The sequence below is a fragment of the Mandrillus leucophaeus genome, unplaced genomic scaffold (assembly GCF_000951045.1).
Source record: "Mandrillus leucophaeus isolate KB7577 unplaced genomic scaffold, Mleu.le_1.0 Scaffold381, whole genome shotgun sequence".
Lineage (NCBI taxonomy): Eukaryota > Metazoa > Chordata > Mammalia > Primates > Cercopithecidae > Mandrillus > Mandrillus leucophaeus.
Genome location: NW_012104043.1, coordinates 780244 through 803021, shown reverse-complemented (window position 1 = coordinate 803021; position 22778 = coordinate 780244). Strand labels below are relative to the sequence as shown.

At 39.7% G+C, this 22778-nt stretch overlaps 1 protein-coding gene across 1 annotated transcript in view; it reads left to right on the top strand.

Moving 5' to 3' along the window:
* PKD2 (polycystic kidney disease 2 (autosomal dominant)) overlaps positions 1-12916 on the top strand; it is a 58387-nt gene extending 45471 nt beyond the window's left edge. The window contains exons 10-14 of the mRNA XM_011990730.1: positions 620-741; positions 1003-1120; positions 3126-3289; positions 9927-10074; positions 10577-12916. Of these exons, the coding sequence (XP_011846120.1) occupies positions 620-741; positions 1003-1120; positions 3126-3289; positions 9927-10074; positions 10577-10813 (789 nt within the window). The 3' untranslated portion in view covers positions 10814-12916. The remainder of the gene's footprint in view (positions 1-619; positions 742-1002; positions 1121-3125; positions 3290-9926; positions 10075-10576) is intronic.
* The last annotated feature ends 9862 nt before the right edge of the window (positions 12917-22778 follow it).

Genomic DNA, 22778 nt, shown 5'->3' with positions numbered 1-22778 from the left:
AGGGGGGGGTCCAGGCGTGGTGACTCACACCTGTAGTCCCAGCTACTTGTTGGGGGCTGAGTTGGGAGGATCACTTGAGCTCGGGAGGTCGAAACTGCAGTGAGCCAGAGTCATGCCGCTGCACTCCTGCCTGGGTGACAGAGTGAGACCCTGTCTCAAAAAAAAGGGAAAATACTCATCTACATTTCACTGGGTTTTTTGTTTGTTTGTTTATACACACTTAAGGAAATTACTGTCTAGAAGATAGATAATATAAAAAATAAAGACACAATTCATGATTCGAGTTTCTTAGTATTCGTAAGAACGGTTACACAGTCCTTTATGCTCTGAGGCAGACAGCTATAGCATATATAGTAATTTTTGTTTCTATCACATAAACTTGAATACACATATGAGTTCTTCATGACTTACTGAAAGACCCTGACTTTTTCCATGTAACTCTTCCACAAGTGTTTTATGGAAAATTGGATACATTAACTATTCATTCATCCAGCACATACTTGTTGAATGTCCAGTGTACACCAGGTTTATAGTAGTTACTACTGTGAATGGAAAGTAAAACAAATGCAAAAGGAGAATACACTAAACCAAGTGTTTTATTTTTTTCTCTCTCTGATAGGGCTACCATAAAGCTTTGGTCAAACTAAAACTGAAAAAAAACACTGTAGATGACATTTCAGAGAGTCTGCGGCAAGGGGGAGGCAAGTTAAACTTTGACGAACTTCGACAAGATCTCAAAGGGTAAGAATCATGCTTCCTGAGGTTCTGAAAAATTCCTGCTTCTAAAGATAAATTCCTGGTGATAAGGGTATTTCTAGCCCAAGTGCTCATAGAGATACTTTTTTTTTTTTCCCCAGAGGCAGGTATCTTTCTAGAACATGTTATAAGAGGAAAACTTGCCCCCATTTGGCGATTTCTCCTTTCCTCCTGCATTTTGATGTCTCTGTGTTTAGGGTGAACTGGGTACAAGAATAATTTTATCTGTATCCTCTCTAATTTCAGGAAGGGCCATACTGATGCAGAGATTGAGGCAATATTCACAAAGTACGACCAAGATGGAGACCAAGAACTGACCGAACATGAACATCAGCAGATGAGAGACGACTTGGAGAAAGAGAGGGTGGGTCTGGTTTAGGAGAACAGGATTTGATTTGCTACCTACAACACCACAGATGTATCAAACACTATAGAAGTAATAGGTTATTGAGTCTCTTGCCCATCCCCACCACACTCTCTTTCTGTCTCAGTCAATTTATGTGTTAGTACCCTGTTTATTCCAGAAAGAATATATAACACAATTATATATAAAAATGGATGGTTAGCATGATATAAAAAAGTCAAAATGAAAAGCAAGCAAAACAAAAGTAAAAATAATAGATTATTAATGAAGCTTAAAATGCATTCATAAAAACACATATGCTTATTAAGATTGGGCTACAAATTGGGCCCTAAGCTTGCTGGTAATCAGCTTGAAAAGAGAAGCCTGATTAGCTGCAGAGTCCACAATTTCCATGAGAGTGAAGAAAACGAAAAAGGACTTACCAAGAGATATGAAATTATTCTGGTTATTTAGTGGCTATTTAAATTGTTAACTTTTTTTTTTCCTTTTTGAGATGGAGTCTTGCTCCCTGGCTGGAGTGCAGTGGCGCAATCTCGACTCACTGCAACCTCCGCCTCCCAGGTTCAAGCGATTCTCTTGCCTCAGCCTCCCAAGTAGCTAGGACTTCAGGCGCGTGCCACCATGCCTGGCTAATTTTTGTATTTATAGTAGACACGGGCCAGGATGGTCTCAAACTCCTGACCACAAGCAGTCTGCCCGCCTTGTCCTCCCAAAGTGGTGGGATTACAGGCGAGAGCCACTGTGCCTTTCCTAAATTATTAACATTTATAATAAAATAAAATTAGCAACTGCCTTCCATTTGAATACTTTTTACAAAATAGTTAAAAGTAAACATAAGTGGGCTTTTATAATCAGAAAAAAAATAATTCAAAGCTTTACCATTAACTTTCAAAAATAAATGGTTAAACAGCAACAACAAAAATCGGTGGTAACTGAGGTACAGAGAACACAGATGAATGTAATTACAAAAGCCACTTTCCTGTGAGGGGATGTCTAGGACAGTGGTTTCTAAATGCCGCTCCATAGAACAGTGCTAGTAGGTGACGGACTTCTCCAGTCACAGTGAAATTTAAGCATAAAGATAATGAGGAAAATTTTTACAAGGCTATATTTAGACACAGTTCTTATTCTGACGTTACATCCTTCCTACTTTGGAGCTATCGAATGTATTATCTTTTATGAAAAGAAGAAGATACAGGTTGAGCATCCCTAACCCAAATATGTGAGTCTGAAATGCTCCAGAATCTAAAACTTCTTGAGCACCAACATGATGCTCAAAGGTCATGCTTAAAGGAAATGCTCTCATTGGAGCAGTTTGGATTTTGGGTTTTCAGATTAGGGATGATGAACCAGTAAGTATAATGCAAACATTCCAGAATATTTTTGAAAATCCCAAATCCAAAACACTTCTGGTCCTAAGCATTTCAAATAAGGGATACTCAACCTATAATATATTTCTTCATTTCTTTATTTATTTTATTATTGTTTTAAGATGGCTCATGGCCCACTGTAGCCTCAAACTCCTAGGCTCAAGTGATCTTCCGACCTCACCTCCCAGGTAGCTGGGACTGTAGGCATGCATCACCATGCCTGGCTAATTTTTTTTTAATTTTTTTTTGGAGACAGGGTCTCACTTTGCTGCCCAGGCCAGTCTCGAACTCCTGGCTTCAAGCAATCCTCCTGCCTCAGCCTCCCAAAGTGTTAGGATTACAGGTGTGACCACTATGCCTGGCCCATATTTCTTCATTTAGTTTTTTTTTTTTTTTTTGCCTGTTGTGTTTTAAAATGTTCTTTCTTGTTCAAACAAAAAGTGGGCTACTCCTTGTTGCTGTTTGTTAAATTTGCCAATCTATGAAACTGAAAAATGCAGAATTCCCAGCGTGGTGTTAAATACAAAGAAATCCCAGGCAAATGGCACGCACCCAGTTGTTTGCCCAAGCCCTTGGAGAAGCTTCTGTGAGATCTAAGTGTTCTGCTCCTCACTCAGTGACTCCTTGTTCTTCAGGAGGACCTGGATTTGGATCACAGTTCTTTACCACGTCCCATGAGCAGCCGAAGTTTCCCTCGAAGCCTGGATGACTCTGAGGAGGATGACGATGAAGACAGCGGACATAGCTCCAGAAGGAGGGGAAGCATTTCTAGTGGCGTTTCTTACGAAGAGTTTCAAGTGTAAGTATAAATGAATTGGCAGAATTTACATTGACAAGATCCACATGAGACCAGACAGTTTTCCTCATCTCTCTGAATTCAGTCCTTTCCATTATTAATCATCCAGCTTTTAAAAATAACTTGTATTGGCCGGCACAGTGGCTCATGCCTGTAATCCCACCACTTTGGGAGGCCAGCGCGGTTAGATCATGATGTCAGAAGTTCGAGACCAGCCTGGCCAACGTCGTGAAACCCCGTCTCTACTAAAAATACAAAAAATTAGCTGGGCATGGTGGTGGGCACCTGTAATCCTAGCTACTTAGGAGGCTGAGGCAGGAGAATCACGAACCCGGGAGGCAGAGGTTGCAGCGAGCCGAGATTGCGCCACTGCACACCAGCCCAAGTGACAGTGCAAGACTCTATCTCAAAAACAAGAACTTGTCAACTGGCGTTTTGTCTCTTACATAATATGTTTATTATAGGAATTAGCAAATAAGAGCAAAAGAAAACATTAACATTTCCCATATTTCCACCAATGAAAAATGTTTATTAATATATCAGTGTTTGTGTCTCTATTTGCATGTGTTTATCAATGTTTTTATATATTTTTATGGCCTAACATATGGTTTGTCCTGGAGAATGTTCCTTGTGCATTTGAGAAGAGCGAATATTCTGCTGTTGTTGAATGGAGTGTTCTGTAGATGTTTGTTAGGTCTAGTTTGTTTATAGTTTTATTCAAGTCTCCCATTTCCTGGTTGATCTTCTGCCTAGATGTTGTATTCATGTTTGAAAGTGGGGTATTAAAGTCTCCAAGTATTATTAGTTGGAGTTCATCCCTTCTATTCTGTAAGGTTTTGCTTTGTGTATTTTGGAACTCTGTTGCTGGGTGCATACATATTTATAACTAATATATCTTCCTAATGTATTGACTATTTTCTCTCTCAACTTGATGAGGCTAAAGAAAAAAAAGAATTGACCCTTTTTTCATTCCAAGATGTTATCCACTTTAGTAAAATTCTTTGTTTTAAGGTATTTTTTGTTTGATATTACTATAGCCACTCCAGCTTTCTTTTGGTTGCTGTTTGCATGATAAATCTTTTTCCAGCCTTTTACTTTAAACTTATTTATATCTTTGAGTCTAAAATATGTCTCTCCTGTAGACAGTATATAATTGGATCTTATCTTTTTATCCACTTTGACAATTTCTGTTTTTTGATTAGATTGCTTAATCCATTCATTTAATGTTATCATTGATTTAGTTGATTTCTGTCTGCTATTTTATTTTTTGTTTTCTAGCTTATGTCTTTTTTGTTCCTCTTTTACTGCTTTCTTGTACATTAAGTGAAATTTTCCAGTATAACATTTAAATCCTTTTAATGATTTTTCACTTTTTTTTTTAAGTCATTTTCTTAGGAGTTGCTGTAAGACTTGATTTATACAATTAACTTATGAAAAATTACTTCAGATATATATTAACTGAATCCAGTGAGATATAGAAATATCATTTCTATTTAGCTTTTTTCTCTTCCCTCTTTTTGTGCTATATATTCATCTATCTATATGTATATCGTCATCTATATATGTTGCAAATCACATTGTTACAATAATATTACATTTTTATAACACATTGTGTAATATATAGTATATAGTTTTATATCTCTTAATGAAACTGAGAGAAGAGAAAGTATATATTTTTAAATTTGTGTATTAACCTACTTTTTTACCATTTCTAATTCTCTTCTTTTGCTCCTCTGGATTCAAGTTATCATCTGTTGTCATTCTCTTTCTCCAGTACAGCTTTTCTACTGCCTACCTCCTATTATTGTCAAAGATACTACATTTCTATTATAGACCTTCAGATCCAACTACGTACATATTTTTACACAATTGCTTTTTAAATCAAAGGAGTTAAGGAACAAAAGGAGAAATATACGTATATACTATATTTTATACCTACACAATTATCTTTACCAGTGTTCTTTGTCTTTTCATGTGGATTCTGATTACTATCTGGAGTCACTTGCTTTCAGCTTAAAGAATTTCCTTTAGTATTTTTTGTAAAGCCGGTTTGCTAGCATTCATTTTTGTTATCTGAGAATGTTTTTCTTTCTCCTGCATTTCCTCTGACCTGTATTGTTTCTGATGAGAAGACAGCTGCTAATTTTACTGTGGTCCCCTTGTACATGATGGCTCAATTTTCTCGCACTGCTTTCAATATTTTTTTGGTTTTATCTTTCAGTATTTTTACTGATATGTCTGGGTATAAATCTCTGAGTTCATCCTACTTGGAAAGTGTTTTTTCTGCTTCTCTCACTTTCTCTTCTCCTTTGGGACCCCCATTATGCCTACGCTTAAGGGCATCACACATATTTCTCTTACACTCTGTTGATTTGTCGTCATTTTTTTCCCTCTCTGTTCTTCAGATTGCATAGTCTGTGTTGATCTATCTTTAAGTTCACTGATTTGTTCTTCTGTCAGCTTGCTCAAATCTTTGTTGAGCTCCTCTAGTTATTTATTTATGTATTTATTTATAGAGACAGGGTCTCACTCCATAACCCAGGCTGGAGTACAGTGGTGTCATCATGGCTGTCTACAGCCTGAACACCTGGGCTCAAATGATCCTCCTGCCTCAACCTCCCAAGTAGCTAGGACTACAGGCACATGCTGCCATGCCTGGCTAATTTTTAAAAAAAAAATTTGTAGAGATGGCATCTTGTTAATGTTGTCCAGGTTGGTCTCAAACTCCTGGCCTCAAGTGATCCTCCCACCTCGGCCTCCCAAAGTGCTGGAATCACAGGTATGAGCCACTGCACTTAGCCTGAACTTTTTATTTATTACACTTTTCAACTCCAGAATTTGTATTTGGTTCTTTTTAACAATCTCTATCTTTTTATTCTGTGTTTGATGATATCCTGTATTTGACGAGACAATGTTATCATAGCTTCCTTTTTTTTTTAAGAGATGGGGTCTCTCTCTGTCAGCCAGGCTGCAGTGCAGTGGCATGATCGTAGCTCACTGCAGCCTCAAACTCCTGAGCTCAAGCAACCCTCCCACCTCAGCCTCCCAAGTACCTGAGACTACAGGCATGAGCCACTGTACCCAGCTAATTTTTATTTTTTGTAGAGATGGGGTCTAAGTTGCCCAGGCTGGTCTCAAACTCCCAGGCTCAAGTGATCCTCCCTGCTCAGCCTCCCAAAGTTCTGGGATTACAGGCATGAGCCACTGGACCCAGCCTGCTTTATTTCTTTAACCATGATGGGGTTTTTTATTATTTGTTTGTATCAATCTCTTTGAGTATATTTATAATAGGTACCTTCAGGTCTTTGTCTGCTAAGTCTTACATCTGAGCCCTCTCAAAGACAGTTTCAGTTGTCTTTTTTTTTTTTCTTGTGTATGGGAACATTTTCCTGTTTGTGTGTGTGTGTGTGTTGTGTGTGTGTTTTGTTGTTGTTGTTAAAGATTGGACATGTTAGATAATATATTGTAGGAACTCTGTATAGTGATTCCCATTTCTCCCCAGGACTTGTTTTTATTGCTGTTTGCTTGTTTACTTTTTCATACAGTCTGTTTCCCCACAGTGTCTGCCTCTGACATTATTCCTTAGAGGGTGCAGCTGTGGCTGTGTACATAGTCACTCTGGGAAGACAGTGGTTTTAGCAGGGTACTCATTGACTTTCTCTGACCTCTCTGTTATACCTTCTGCCTCTGTGGGTATTAGACCCAGTTATTACATTTCATTGTTTACTGATTGGTCTATTGTTTTCAAAAATGCCTTAGGATATAATTTGCTCCACAGTCTGATCCACTTAAATTCAGGCCTCTTTGCAGGGCTAGTTTTCGAGGCCAGTCGTGTTTGTTTGTTTGTTTGTTTGTTTTTGAAACAGAGTCTCACTCTGTTGCCCAGGCTAGAATGTAGTGATGCAATCTCAGCTCACTGCAGCCTCAACCTCTCAGGCCCAAGAAATCTTCCCACCTTAGCTTCTCAAGTAGCTAGGACTACACACCACCATGCCCGGTTAATTTCTGTATTTTTTATAGAGACGGGGTTTCACCATGTTGTCCCAGCTGGTCTCAAACTCCTGAGTTCAAGCAATCCACCCACCTCAGCCTCACAAAGGGCTGGGATTACAGAGATGCACCACATGCCTGGCCCCTGAGGCCAGTCTTTAACCATCTTCTTAGCTGTCTCTTTCCCTAGTTCTCTCCGGTGAACTAGCAGGTAACTTATTGATCTCATGAGGCTACCAGATTCCTCCTAAATGCTTATCCACACAATCTCCATTGTTTTCAAGAGCATCCTTAGTCTTTAATTTCCTCACACTTTATTCCAAATAAAGTCAGTTCACTTGAAGACAGCTCTGTATTCCTATGACCTCTGTCTCCCCATGAGCAAAACTGTGCCACTGCTTTACAGAGCCAGGGACAGTGGCCCACCTCTCTGTGACATCCTGCTTTATGAACAAGTCAATGGGCTCAGATGGCAGCCTCTGATTTTCTCACCTTGCTTCTTCTGGCATGGAAACTCTACCTTACAAGTGGGAACTGAGTGGAAGAGAGCCCCATACCTCTTAGCCACTCTTACCAGGATTAGAACCTCTGCAACATGTATTTAAGAATGGGAGCAGGCTGGGTACAGTGGCTCACACCTATAATCCTAGCACTTTGGGAGGTCAAGGCGGGAGGATTGCTTGAGCCAGGAGTTCAGGACCAGCCTGTGCAACATGGTGAGACCCTCATCTCTACAAGAAATAGAAAAATTAACTGGATGTAGTTGTGCATACCTGTAATCCCAGCTACTTGGGAGACTGAAGTGGGAGAATTGCCTGAACCTGGGAGGCAGAGGTTGCAGTGAGTCAAGATTGCACCATTGCACTCCAGCCTGGGCAAACCTGTCTCAAAAAAAAAAAAAAAAAGAGTAGGAACATTGAGGCTGGGCATGGTGGCTCATGCCTTTATTCCTAGCACTATGGGATGCCAAGGCAGGGGTATCACTTGACGTTAGGAGTTCAAGACCAACCTGGGCAACATAGTGAGACTTTGTCTCTATTTAAAGAAAAAAAGCTTTAAAAAACTTTTTTTAAACAAGAGTGAGAAAGCCGGGCACAGTGGCTCACGTGCACTTTGGAAGACCAAGGCAGGCAGATCGCCTGAAGTCAGGAGTTCGAGATCAACCTGGCCAACCTGGTGAAACCCCATCTCTACTTAAAAAATACAAAAATTAGCTGGGCACGGTGGCACACACCTGTAGTCCCAGCTACTCAGGAGGCTGAGGCAGGAGAATCGCTTGAACCTGCGAGGCAGAAGTTGCAGTGAGCCAAGATCGCGCCACTGCACTCCAGCCTGGGTGTCTCAAAAAAAAAGAAAAAGAGTGGAAATGTTAGGATGAGACATGCTGGCAGCCTGCCCCTCCCTGGGAGATACTGTAGCCCTGGACTAGAAGCTGGGGGAGGAGGGAGCCCTGTGCTCTTAGCTGCACCCATGTGAAGTTGTGCTTCTATCACATGAGCTGGGGACAGGAGAGAAGGCTCAGATTATGGCTTCAATGCCACAGAATCTCTTCATACTAACATTTAGTAGATTTTCTTGAATAAATGCTTTTTCATTTGCTGTATGCCCTTAAAAGTTTCTAGAAATTTTAAATATTTGAGTTTTAAAAAATAATTTTCAACAGTTACAGTTGTTCCACTAAAGGGAGAGTCTACAGAACCCTCCTGCCACCATTGCAGAGGTTGTCTTCGGCTTACAATTTTTGAAAGTATTTGTATACATTTTTGTAAGTTCAAAATAATAGAATTATAAGTGAACATGCTGTTTTCATACTGTTTTTCAAGCTTTATTTAACATGTTGTGAACCTAATTCTATTTCATTAAATAGTCTGCCACAGTATGATGTCTGATATCTCCTTAGAATTTTATTGTATGGATGAACAATGATTATTTAATTTCCTATCAGTTGTTGGGTGTTTGTTTGTTTTTGTTTTTGCTTTTGAGATTGGGTCTCACTCTGTCACCCAGGCTGGAGTGCAGGAGTGCGGTGGAATGATCGCAGCTCACTGCAGCCTCAACCTCCCAAGGCTCAGGTGATCCTTCCACCTCAGCCTCCCAGGTAGCTGGGAGTACAGGCACATGCCACCATGCCCACCTGTTTTTTAGAATTTTTAGAGATGAAGTTTTGCCATCCTGCCCAGGCTGGCTCAAACTCCTGGCCTCAAGCAGTCTGCCCACTTCTGCCTCCCACAGTGCCAGGATTACAGGCATGAGCCACCATGCCCCACCCCCACATTGGTTGTTTGATGTAGCCATTTTTCAGTGATCCGCTATTAAGAGGCAGCACTCTTTTATAGCCAAAAATTACACATAAACTTATAAAATTTTCCTTTAGAAAATGTTCTAAAAATGGAATGTCTAAATAAAGGGTTAGGCGTACATTCTTAAGACTTCTGATATGCACTGACTTGCAGGAAAGTTGTTCCAGTTAACACTTCCACCAGCGGCATCCGAGAGTTTATCTGTAAAGCTTGAGACAATTTAGAAAGTGTTTCAAATGATTGTGTTGCTTAAGAAAAAAATCTTAGCACTTCCATTCGAAAAGCCAATGGGGCTGAAAAGACAATGAATGACAAGCGCTTTGTCCCTCTGTACTGTGTTTTCCTTGCAGCCTGGTGAGACGAGTGGACCGGATGGAGCATTCCATCGGCAGCATAGTGTCCAAGATCGACGCCGTGATCGTGAAGCTGGAGATTATGGAGCGAGCCAAACTGAAGAGGAGGGAGGTGCTGGGAAGGCTGCTGGATGGGGTGGCCGAGGTCAGTAGTCATGAGCTGAAAACACCACTGCTGAGCATGGTGTTATTAATGAAAACGTATGTTGGTGACAGTTGTATTTGAAGTATTAAAGAAGAGTAAAAAAAAAAATTGACATTTATAGAAATTCACAATGATGTTTCCATGTACTCTCATTTTCAGATATTTTTTTCTCTCTGGAACAGAAACACTCTTTCTATAAGATATCTTTCTATAAAACATCAAGGTAGTCTTATTGTCTAACGCTTACGCTGGGATGTTTATCTTCATAACTACAGGTTAAATTATAATCTGGAGCTGTTACCTTCTTAATACTCCATATGCTAATGGTCCTGCCTTCACTGCAGGTAGAATTAAATGAAAAATTACTCCAGCAACTCTGAGATTTGCTATTATATGCTGTAAATCTCCAGCCTTACCAAACTGCACATTATTTGGTCCCTGGACTTCCTAACGCATTTCCTTCTACTGCCCCCAACACCCTGGTTTCTTTTTCCCTTTCTAGGATGAAAGGCTGGGTCGTGACAGTGAAATCCACAGGGAACAGATGGAACGGCTAGTGCGTGAAGAGTTGGAACGCTGGGAATCCGATGATGCAGCTTCCCAGATCAGTCATGGTTTAGGCACGCCAGTGGGACTAAATGGTCAACCTCGCCCCAGAAGCTCCCGCCCGTCTTCCTCCCAGTCTACCGAAGGCATGGAAGGTGCAGGTGGAAATGGGAGTTCTAATGTCCACGTATGATATGTGTGTGTTAGTATGTGTGTTTCTAATAAGTGAGGAAGCGGCTGTCCTGAGTTGCTGTAACAAGCACACTATTTATATGCCCTGACCACCACAGGATGCAAGTCTTTGTGACCGATTGCTAACCTTCTGCACTTTAATTTATTTTATATAAACTTTACCCATGGTTCAAAGGTTTTTTTTCTTTTTCTCATATAAGAAATCTAGGTGTAAATATTGAGTACAGAAAAAAAAATCTTCGTGAAGTGTATTGAGTGGTACGCCCAGTTGCCACCATGCCTGAGTCTTCTCAGTTGACAATGAAGTAGCCTTTTAAAGCTAGAAAACTGTCAAAGGGCTTCTGAGTTTCATTTCCAGTCACAAAAATCAGTATTGTTATTTTTTTCCAAGTGTGTGAAGGAGAATGGGGCATTCCTTTCCACTCGGGCATAGTTCATGAGCTTAATACATAGTTTTCTTTTAAGAAAGGAGCCTTTTATTTCAACTACCTTCCTGGGGTAAACTTTTCTAAAAGATAAAATGGAGCAGAACTCCAAATCATTGAATGGGTATGTAGTCATTAGGATAGAATCTGTGTGAATGGTTAAGATGAATGTTAAATACTATGCTTTTTTGTAAGTTTATCATATCTGATGTCTGTGGGACTACCTGTGTCACTTAATTTTTACATTATTTTGGCTCTAATTTGAATAAGCTGAGTAAAACCACCAAAGGTCAGTTATAGGACAAAATGGCATCTCTAACCATAACACAGGAGAATTGGAGGGAGCCCTAAGTTGTCACTAAGTTTAATTTCTTTTAATGGTTAGTTTAGCATAAAGATTGATCTACATGTTCTTTTTCCCATGTGGCTCTACTCATTTGCAACTGAATTTAATGTTATAACGAATCTAGTAAGAACAAGTTACTAAATTTTTAGTATGCACTGAAAGTTTTAATTCAACAAGTATGTTCATTTTAAGCAAAATCTTAAGAAAGTTTTGAAATCCATAAAGCATTTGGCTTTAAACTATTTTAAGAATATAGTACTCGGTCAGGTATGATGGCTCACGCCTGTAATCCCAGCCCTTTGGGAGGCTGAGGCAGGCGAATCACTTGAGCCCAGGAGTTTAAGACCAACGTGGGCAATGTGGTGAAACCCCATCTCTACAAAAAATGCAAAAATAAAAAATACAGTACTCAAGTATTCTTGATCCTGTGTTTCAAAACTAGAATGTATAATCCAAATGGAGCTCAATCTAATAAGAAAGAGGTTTTGGTATTGAAAGTTCATACATTAGACAGTATCAGCCAAAATTTGAGCTAGCAACACTGTTTTCTTTACGAGAGGGTCCACCCAAATTTATGGGGAGAAATCTATTTCTCAAAAAGAAAATCTTTTACAGAAATGTTGAGTAAGGTGACATTTTGAGAGCTAATAAGCAAAAGAGCATGCAGTGCTGTTGAATAACCCTCACTTGGAGAACCAAGAGAATCCTGTCGTTTAATGCTATATTTTAAATTCACAAGTTGTTCATTTAACTGGTAGAATGTCAGTCCAATCTCCAATGAGAACATGAGCAAATAGGCCTTTCCAGTTTGAAAGTGAAACATACTGGGTTTCTGTTAAGTTTTTTCCTCATGGCTTCATCTCTATCTTTACTTTCTCTTGAATATGCTACACAAAGTTCTTTATTACTACATACTAAAGTTTGCATTCCAGGGATATTGACTGTACATATTTATGTATATGTACCATGTTGTTACATGTAAACAAACTTCAATTTGAAGTGCAGCTATTATGTGGTATCCATGTGTATCGACCATGTGCCATATATCAATTATGGTCACTAGAAAGTCTTTTTATGATACTTTTTATTATACCGTTTTTCATTTCACTTGCAAAATTTCGCAGAATTCCTCCTTTCTACCCATAAATTACATATATTTTTCTTCTTTAGTCATGGAGAATTCCCCCCTCATCTCTTCCCTATTATCTTTCCCTGTGTACTGGTATTATTAAAAAGATGTTACATATGCAGGTCTTTCTCGACAATCAAGAATGTTATTAATGTGTAATACTGAGCACTTTACTTCTCAATAAAAACTTGATATAGTAGCAGATGTGAGAGTTGTCTGTTTTCTAAGTTGTAACAGGTAATGTGCCTTTTATCATGAGAGTTTGTTCTCTATGTCCAAAAACGACATTAATTGGCACATTTCTCTGTTTATTACACCAGCTACACATTTCAGGTACCCAATTAGCCTTTAAGCACAGGCTGTCATTTATGGCATTTTTGTTTGTATTTTCCTGAAACGAAGATTCCAGGACAGGTGGTTTATTTGAGAGGTGTAGGCAATAGGGATAGTGGAGTGGCAAAGATAGGGAGTAGAAGAGAAGGTGCCAGTAAAGGGCGTGTCGTCTAGCTGCGTAACAGCATAGGCTGCCAAAGCCTAATTCCTGTGGTAAAATGCTGAGAAACAGTGTAGGAAAAACTAGAACAAACAATTCAGCCTTATCCCAGCTGAGGGGCCAGGACTTTGGTTGGAAGACCACTCTGGGATAATGGTAGTAGTTCCCTAGCGCGTACAATAGAAAAAAGCAGCCTTTGCTGGCTTCTGAGCAAGCCTGCAGGCAAAGAAATGCAGACACTGGTAGATGAAAACCAGCAGGCATACACGGAAGTGCCACACGGGCAAGGTGCCCACATTATGCACTATGGATGATCACAGTGTTCAACCCTAAGGGATTCCATCCCCTTAGGATACTACAAATGGGGCTCCGTGGAGTTGTGCCACATGGTGACTCTCTGTAGACCACCCATAAAACAGGTAAGTTTAAAAGCATAAAGAAAACAGCACTAGGCTAAATCTCCGGTCCCCACTCTGTGCTTACGAGTCATGTGATTATGCCAAGACAACTGGTCCAGTTTCTCTGAAGACTTATTTCCTCATTTGTCAAATGGGAAAATCAATACTTGTCTCCCTCATAGGATTTTGCTTGCGCCGTAAGAACATATATGTATGAAAGCACTTTAAAGCTGAAATTTCCATTACAAATGGAAGGAGGTACTATAGTACCTAGCCCAGTGACTTGCTCAGCAAGTTACAATCTGTTGAATCAGCAAAAAGGAAAGGAATTCTTGACAACTGCAAATTTGAAAGGTAAATAAAGGAGACTTATGTTGCCAAATAATAACTCAAAACATTTAAAAGTCTTCTGTGTTTGTATTTCAAAATTGGGCTATTATTTGTACAGTTTTGTGTACTGCTTTTTCATTTCATATTGTATCATAAACATTCCATGAAACCCTGATTTCTATTAATGGCTACAGAGCGAATCAGTATAAATTAATATTTATGAAGGCCGGACACAGTGGTTCACAACTGTAATTCCAGACCTTTGGGAGACTGAGGCAGAAAAATTGCTTGAGGCCAGGAGTTCAAGACCAGCCTGGGCAACATAGCGAGACCCTGTCTCTGTAAAAATAACTTATCTGGGCATAGTGGTACACACCTGCATTCCCAGCTATGCAACTGAAGCGGAAGGATCGCTTGAGCCCAGGAATTCAAGGTTACATGAGCTACGATCACACTACCACTGCATTTCAGCCTAGACAACTGAGAGAGACCTTGTCTCTAAAATTAAAAAATATATAGAATATACGAATATGTGATACATGTCAATTCATAAGTTATACATTTTTAATACATATGAATTACCCAAAATACATCTGCCCTGTTATTGGACATTTAGATTCTTCCCATTTTTTATTATTATCTCTAATGCCATGACTAACATATGTCAACATAAATTTTTTTTTCACATATCTGTTTATTTCTTCATGGAATTCTGTATAGAGAAGTATCTGGAAATGTAATAATTAGGTTACTCTATGAACACATGGTCTTGACACATATTACCGAATAATTTTTCAGAACATTTATACCAAGTCATATTATAACCAAATTTATAAGCACCCATTTGTCCACCTGCAAACAGAACTTTTCATAAAAAGTGTTTATTTTTATTTAAATTTAAACAGAAGAAAATTATGCACAAAAATGAAGAAATTGCTGAATCTCAGATACTGCTCCACAAAAGACAGGATTTCTTAAGAGTTTCTTCTAGACTTCAAAAAGCAGTAAACACCAGCCTGGGCAACATGGTAAAAACCCCATCTCTACAAAAAATAGAAAAATCAGCCGGGCATGGTGGTGCTTGCCACTGCACTCCAGCCTTGGTGACAGAGACCCTGTCTCAAAAACAAAAAAAAGCAGTAAACGAAAACGTTAAGAGGTAGAGATGTTTTCGTGGATGTAAATTTAAGTTTCAAGACAGTAGAACAGGGTCAATATTTTCAGAAAAATCACAGAACACCAATCATCTCTTAAAGGAAAAAAACAACCTTTGATGGAGAAGATTCATAATTTGTAAGTGAAAGTGGCATCAATCTTACAGTTCTGTAAGGGTTTGATTTTTTCATATGGATCATCTGTGTTTTTTCTCTTATGAACTGTGCTGGTTCTTTTACAGATTAAAAGAAATATTTATCTGGTTCAAGTTGGTGTTTGCATTTAAAAAAGAAAGAAATATCTAATACTATTGGGGAAAGGGTCAACTCAAAGATGTACATAAAACGACCAGTAGTCCCTTACCACACCATGTAAGTGTTAAAAAGGTAAGGGCATGCCGTTGACATGGTAGTATTATTATAAGCCAGTTGAGTTCTACTGCATCCAGACAGATGAAAAAATTGGATATGCTGCCCCTTTCACCATGACCCTGCCAAATGGAGGAAGCATTGGGAGTATTCGGTCACCCAAGAAAATCGAAGGATCATGGTAAGAGCTATCTTGAAAATATAAGCTATTTTCTATTTATAAGTAATAGTTAAAAGATATCAGTAGCTTGAAAAACAGAACGGCTTTGAGAAATGCAATATTAATTAAGCAATGGAGGCAGCCAGTGCTCCCAGAAAATCCAAATGCCTATGAATTTCAATTCTAAAGAGATGTATTGAATGGTTATAGAGCTAATGCTGTCAACACAAATTGTTTTATTTATCCTGATCAGTCTATTAGCTTATCAAACAAATCTGAACATACCATTACATTGAATGTGCAGTTGCAGGTTCAAAAGTTATTCACTGTTGTCTGTTTAATCTGAGTCCAGTCTTTGAACTAAAGAAAAAACAAACTAGAAACACATGATGAAATTTTCTAATGCCTTATTTATTTTATGCTAGTCTGTTCTTTAAATGAAGAATACACATTTGTTTTTCATTTGATCAAAGCATAAGATTTTAAAGGTTTGAAAAGCAATCCTCCAAGTTTCATGCTGAGTTCAAAATAAAAATGTTTTCATGTTCAGGCCATTATATGTTGCCTGATTTATCTTGAAATCCCTTTCTTTGAATAAGACCAAGCAAAATCTGTTGTCTTTATATAAACCAAAGCAGTTTCTTAGTCAATAATTCTTTTTTACCATAAAGATTGTCAATACAATACATTCTGAGTACATAACAATTTGTGTGTGTGTGTACATATATATTTTTGTTTGTTTGTTTTTGAGACGGAGTCTCGCTCTGGCACCCAGGCTGGAGTGCAGTGGTGCGATCTCCGCTCACCGCAAGCTCAGCCTCCCAGGCTCATGCCTTTCTCCCCCCTCAGCCTCCCCAGTAGCTGGGACTACAGGCGCCCGACTCCACACCTGGCTAATTTTGTTTTTGTATTTTTAGTAGAGACAGGCTTTCACCATGTTAGCCAGGATGGTCTTGATCTCCTGACCTCGTGATCCGCCCACCTTGGCCTCCCAACACAATTTATATTTTTGAAGGTCCCTTTATGTGTATTGTGCCATATGCTTCTCACAGCCCCAGTAAATGCTTTCGGCGTTTTATCTTATCCACCACTATTACATGCTCTCCTTCATCTCCAGACTACCCATTCCTGCCATTGCCCTCATAGGGACCCATTCTGGTAATTTTGGATATGTAGAAAAACAAATCCTGTTTGTGTGTTTAAATAAATCGATTTATACCATAGACCTTTTTTTTTGCTTACAATGCTTTTATTAAGGTGTATTTCTTCTGCAGTGTGTAGCTCTAGTAAGTTATCCTGTTGATTGTGTAGTACTTCCTAGCATGCAGCCACATTTTACATAATATCCATTACTATAGCAGAATGGCTGGCCCTAATTCTATTTCAAAATCTTTGGGCTGGGCGCGGTGGCTCAAGCCTGTAATCCCAGCACTTTGGGAGGCTGAGATGGGTGGATCACTTGAGGCCAGGAGTTCACGACCAGCCTGGCCAACATGGCAAAACCCCATCTCTACTAAAAATACAAAAAATTAGCCAGGCGTGGTGGTGTGTGCCTGTAGTCCCAGCTGCTAGGGAGGCTGAGGCAGGAGAATTGCTTGAACAGGAGGCAGAGATTGCAGTGAGCCAAAATTGCACCACTGAACTGCATTCCAGCCTGGGTGTCAGGGTGAGACTCTGTCTCAAAAAAAAAAAAAAAAAAAACTCTGAATCTTTGTAAATTCGCTTATTGACTTTTCATAAGTTTCTCAGTGGGTATATAACAGAAGTTGGAGTGCTAAATCCCAGGCATATACTCTACCCAGAACGATCAGGTTGCCCTCCAGAATGACTGCACCAGCCTACAATTCCACTACATACATGAGAAAGCTGGATTTAGCCATACTCTCACCAGCACTGGTACCATCTAGCTTCTTCATCTGTGCTAAATGGAATGTTTCAAAAGTGAGACCTCATTTTATTTTGCATCTTTTAGATTCCCAATAAAGTTGAATATCCATCCCTTCACCTAGTCATTAGTCACTGGGGTTTCTCTTTGTAAACGACCTATCAAACCTTTAACATCTTACAATTTGATCTAATGGGAAACAAGTATGTTTTTGTTTATTGCCTATTTCTCTGCTGGGTCAAGGTCTTTTTTATTGTTTGTTACAAGTTCCTTGTATTGTTTAAATATTAATCCCTTACCAGTTTGGACCCCGTTAATATCTCTCATCCACCTGATAACTTTGCCAATGTTTCCTTCATTTTTACATAGAAAAATTCATCTATGTTTTTGCCTCATTGTTTTGGGGGTCTTAAAGAGACCTTCATGAGGTCACAAAATTTTTATGTATTAAACTTATGGTTTTACCTTTCACATTTAATATTTTAAATTTGTATAAAAGGTCTGTAGGTATTTTTGTCCACATAATGAGCCAGTTTAATCAACACTGTATTAAATAAGTCCTTTTTCCTTAGTAGCTCATGATGTCAATATATTTCAGATTCATGCATATATGTGCCTGTTTTTGAATGCTTTATCCCGTTATACTGATCTAGGATTGTTCCTGCACAATGACTTCTATGACTATGTCTTTTTAGTATGTCTTCAGATGTGGTGAGGTGATACCTCTCTGGGTTTATTTTTTGTTTTGCAAAATCAGACTAAGCTATTTTTGTGAATCATTTTTTTTCATATAAATGTTAAAATAAGTTTGATGGGTTCCTGAGAGGAAAAAGAGGGAAAAGTCTCATTGAAATTTAATTTGAATTGTGCTGAATATATTGGTTTGAGGAGAATTGATATCTTTACAATATCAGAAACACGATAATGCGCCCCTTTTTCAGATCTTCCATCATGTCCTGTGTCTTAAAATTCCTTAAAGATCTTATGCATTGTTTAATATGGTCTTACTGCTACTACAGCTTTACTGTTTTATGGTTTTATTGCTATGATGAACAGAATCTTCTCTTTCATTATAGTTTCTAGTTGGTTATTGCTATTCTAAAGGAAATTAATTTACTAATTTTTAAATAAATTAATCTTACACTCAGCACACTTGTTGAAGTTTTTTACTAGCTGTGGTTCTGTGTTACTTTAGGTTTTCCTTTCTTTTTCTTTTTCTTTCTTTTTTTGTAGAGACAGGGTCTCACTCTGTGGCCCAAGCTGGAGTGCAGTGCAGTGGTGATCACAGCTCACTGCAGCCTCAAACTCCTGGCCTTAAGTGATCCTCCTGCCTCGGCCTCTCACAGTGCTGGATGAGCAGGCATGAACCACCGCACCTGGCCTCTTTAAGTTTTCTATGTAGAAGACCATCTCATCTGTAAATAAGGACAGTACCATACTAGAGAGAGGCAGCCAAAGTAGACATGCTTATTTCTCGTCTTAATGAGAATGTGTTTTAGTTTGTGTTTCTCTGAAGGAAGAGATAAGACAAGCACTTTGGGTTCAAGTATTTAATAGTTTATTTGGGAGGTGATATTAAAAAACTTGAGTAGGGAACAAAGTAACACAAAAAAGGAGGAAATGCCAGTATGCGGGTGTGTTGCCTCAGCTCCTCCTCTGAGAACATGACAGAATGCCCCTCTGTCTGAAGAACTAAGGCTGGGGCATTTGCCCACTGGCCCCAATCCCTACTGGTTGAGGGGTGCTCCTGGGTGTTACCAGGCTACACTTGCACACAAGGTGAGCTTCTTTCAAATTTGGAGAAGGCCCAGGAGCAGAAAGTGAAGAGACACGTGGTGCAGGAGTGGCATGCTAAGGTCTTAGCTCACATGGAACTGTCCACCAGAGCTGCAACCAAAATCACATAGGAGACAGCAACACAAGTGTCTACTCCAGTCCACCCCTTGCACCATTCAGATCCACTCATGCACACTCTGGACTTTGTGAGGGAGAGGCCAGCTGTAATCTCTAGGTAACACAATACAGGACTAGAACTACCTAGTCCCCATTGCTGCTGCTGGTCACACAGCTGTAGTAGTAACTTCACCCTCTACTGTCCTTCCGGGAGTTCCCTCGCTCTTGGCTGCTACTTCAAGTGTACTAAGCTGCTTGCCTGGTGCACTGATCCACACGTTCAATCTCGAGAGCTCAGAGCCCTTGGTTACCTTGCCCTTACAGAGCTGTGGAGCATGGAAACACTGAGTTATCTCTGTGAAATCTCTGCCCAATTATGTAGCAGTAACCCCAGCCTCTCAGGATGACAAATATATCTTTTCTCTGCCTGCTCTTCCACAGGTGTGGAAATCCCAAAGAGACCACGTGGCAGACAGTAGCAGACTCAGTGGAACCCTCAGTGTACTTCCAGGTGGACATGTTCCCCCGCTTTTTAAGTCCAGAACATCTAAACCAGCAGAGACTAAAGGTGCAGAAACAGAAGTGTAAATTCTAAAGATGGGTTAATGGGAATGATATTGAGAGAAGCCAGTACTGCTTGATTCATGGACCTGTGCATTTTAACTGTTGGAAGCAGGCAGGAAATACTCATTTAATGTAGGGACCTGGAAACTTTACATACAGGACCGATAACTATTTTAGGCTTTGTGGGTCATAATGGTCTTTGGTGCAACCACTTTGCCATCATAGGGCAAAAACAGCCACAAACACTACAAGAGTGAATGAGCATGGCTGTGTTCCAATAAAGTTGCATTTTCAAAAGCAGACAGTGGGCTGGATTTGGCTGGCAAGCCAGTTTGTTGAACTCTGGCTCAATCCATAAAACACATGCTGGAGGATAGTGCCCCAGTTTTCACTGAGGGCATCACCCATGAACTGCCATTAGCATGATGCTTATGACCAGTCATGTCCTGTGGAATAAAACAGTAATAGCTAAAAATGTATTGAGCAGGTCCCATGACCAGGTATTTCTAGGCACTTTACATATAGCATCTTATGTAATTTCCATAACCCAACTGTGGTAGATACTAATAGAATCCCTATTTTATGGGTAAGAACATTATAGATTACCCTGAGCTAGTCCATCAGGGTTACAGACCTGGTGAGTAAAGGATGACAAGAGGAGGAGAACTGGGGAATCTTGCCTGGGCTTGACTTAGGACCTTTTAACTTCGCAATGGTATGAAAGCCATGCGCATTCAGTAGTACCATACTTTGAGTAGCATGCCACCATTCTGTTTTTCACATTCAGCATTCAATGAATTACAGAGATTAGCTGTAGAGATAAAAAGGCCCCATATTTGCCTCACAGCTCTTACAACTCCTTATCTTCCACTGACACCCACTGCACCCATTCTGGCTTATGCATAGGGCATTTTCCAAAGGAACCCACCTCAGGATTTATCAAGACGCGCCTGATAATACTGCAGTATTTTCCAAATCTTAGCAAGGAAATAATCTGTGTGACCTTTGGCCAGTTGCAGTCACTGAAACACAAGTTTCCCCATTTGGAAAATGAAAAAGATGGAACAGCTTGAGGTTTTCCAAACAGCATGCCGCCAAGCCTCTCATTATTGAGCTGATTCTTTGAGCTGAGACTTTGGTGCCTGACAGAGGGAGCCAAGTGAGAGCCGGCATCCTCACTTAGATCAAAGCAGTACCGCTTCCAAGTGTCATTTAGCAGAGGCCCACATACAAATGGTCTCTGAATTGCGAGGGCTTGACTTAGGACTTTATAACTTTGCAAAGGTACAAAAGCCATGCACATTCAGTAGAACCAGACTTTGAGTCTCATTTAGTATTCAATAAATTACAGAGATATTCAACACTTTAATATAAAATAAAATATAAAGCCTATAAAATAGGCTTTGTGTTAGGGGATTTTGAACTGCAGGGTGTATCAGTGTCCTGAGCGCATTCTTAGACTAGGCTAAGCTATCATGTTCGGTAGGTTCAATGTATTAAGTGTATTTTTGACTTACGATATGGGTTTACCGGAAGATAACAAGATCGTAAGTCGAGGACCATCTGTACGCTGTTCTATGGGGCTCAGGGGTGGAAGGATGACTCTGCAGCTAAAAAATGATCTGAAGATCAGGTGATGCTAATGGGTTCACTTAGTTCTACTTGTGCTTCTGATATTAGGTGGATACAAAATACAATGCATGGTTTTCAATGCAGCAGTTACCCAGTGATTGAATGAAGATCAAATTATAACAATGGAAGTTAGTGAGCCTTAACTTCTTATTGCAATCCTAAATAGGTGCTATATTTCCCAAATAATTACCTAGAATTTCCAGCCTACCTCTGACACAAGGGAGAAAAAGGTAATACTTTCCTTCCTATTATAAGCATTCTAGATGACCACTGATTCTTATCAGGGAAGCTTAGGAAATTCCACCCTATGTAATCACAAAGAAATGTGCCAGCCTGGGCAACCAAGTGAGATCTTATCTCTACAAAAAAATTAGCCAGGTGTGGTGGCGTGCACCTATAGTCCCAGCTACTCGGGAGGCTGAGGCGGGAGGATCACTGGGACCTGGGAGATCGAAGCTGCAGTGAGCTGTGATTGAGCCACTGCACTCCAGCCTAAAGAACAGACTGAGACCCTGTCTTAAAAAAAGAAAGAAAGAAAGAAATTTGAAGTTTTATAGTTTAGAAAATAAGACTTACTTTGATTTAGAGTATCATTATGTTCATATTGCTAAGTGGAGGGAAAAAAGTAGTCTACAAGTCAACATGCAAGTTAACCATTTATTTAAAATATGTATACAAACAGGCTGCAAGCCAGATGGTAGCTATGTCTGGTGCGGTTCAAGGCCGGGATCTTCAGTCCACAGAAGATAAACACAAGCCTGTGAGGGTGGGGTGGGGACACTGCTATCTCCTGCATTGTCTTGGTGAAGGTTAGCTGGAGCAACTATTCAGGTTAGCTTGACACACAAATGCCTATGGATGTAGTAGACATTGTTGCATTGGTCTTAAATCCCAAATCTGTGTTTACCAAGGAACCCTCTGACCTCAGTTTCACACCTGAGAGAATAATGTAACAACATAATGTCCACATTAAAACTGTACTGTTTAAATGAGTGATTTGGTGCTCTGGGTTACAGATCTTTGGTCGGATGACTGGTATGAATTCATTACTCAGAGAATAGCCACCCCTTTGGATGCACTAAAAACAAAAATTCCAGGCCAAGAGTGGTCTGACACCTGTAATCCCAGCACTTTGGGAGGCTGAGGCGGGTGGATCACTTGAGGCCAGGAGTTCAAGACCAGTCTGGC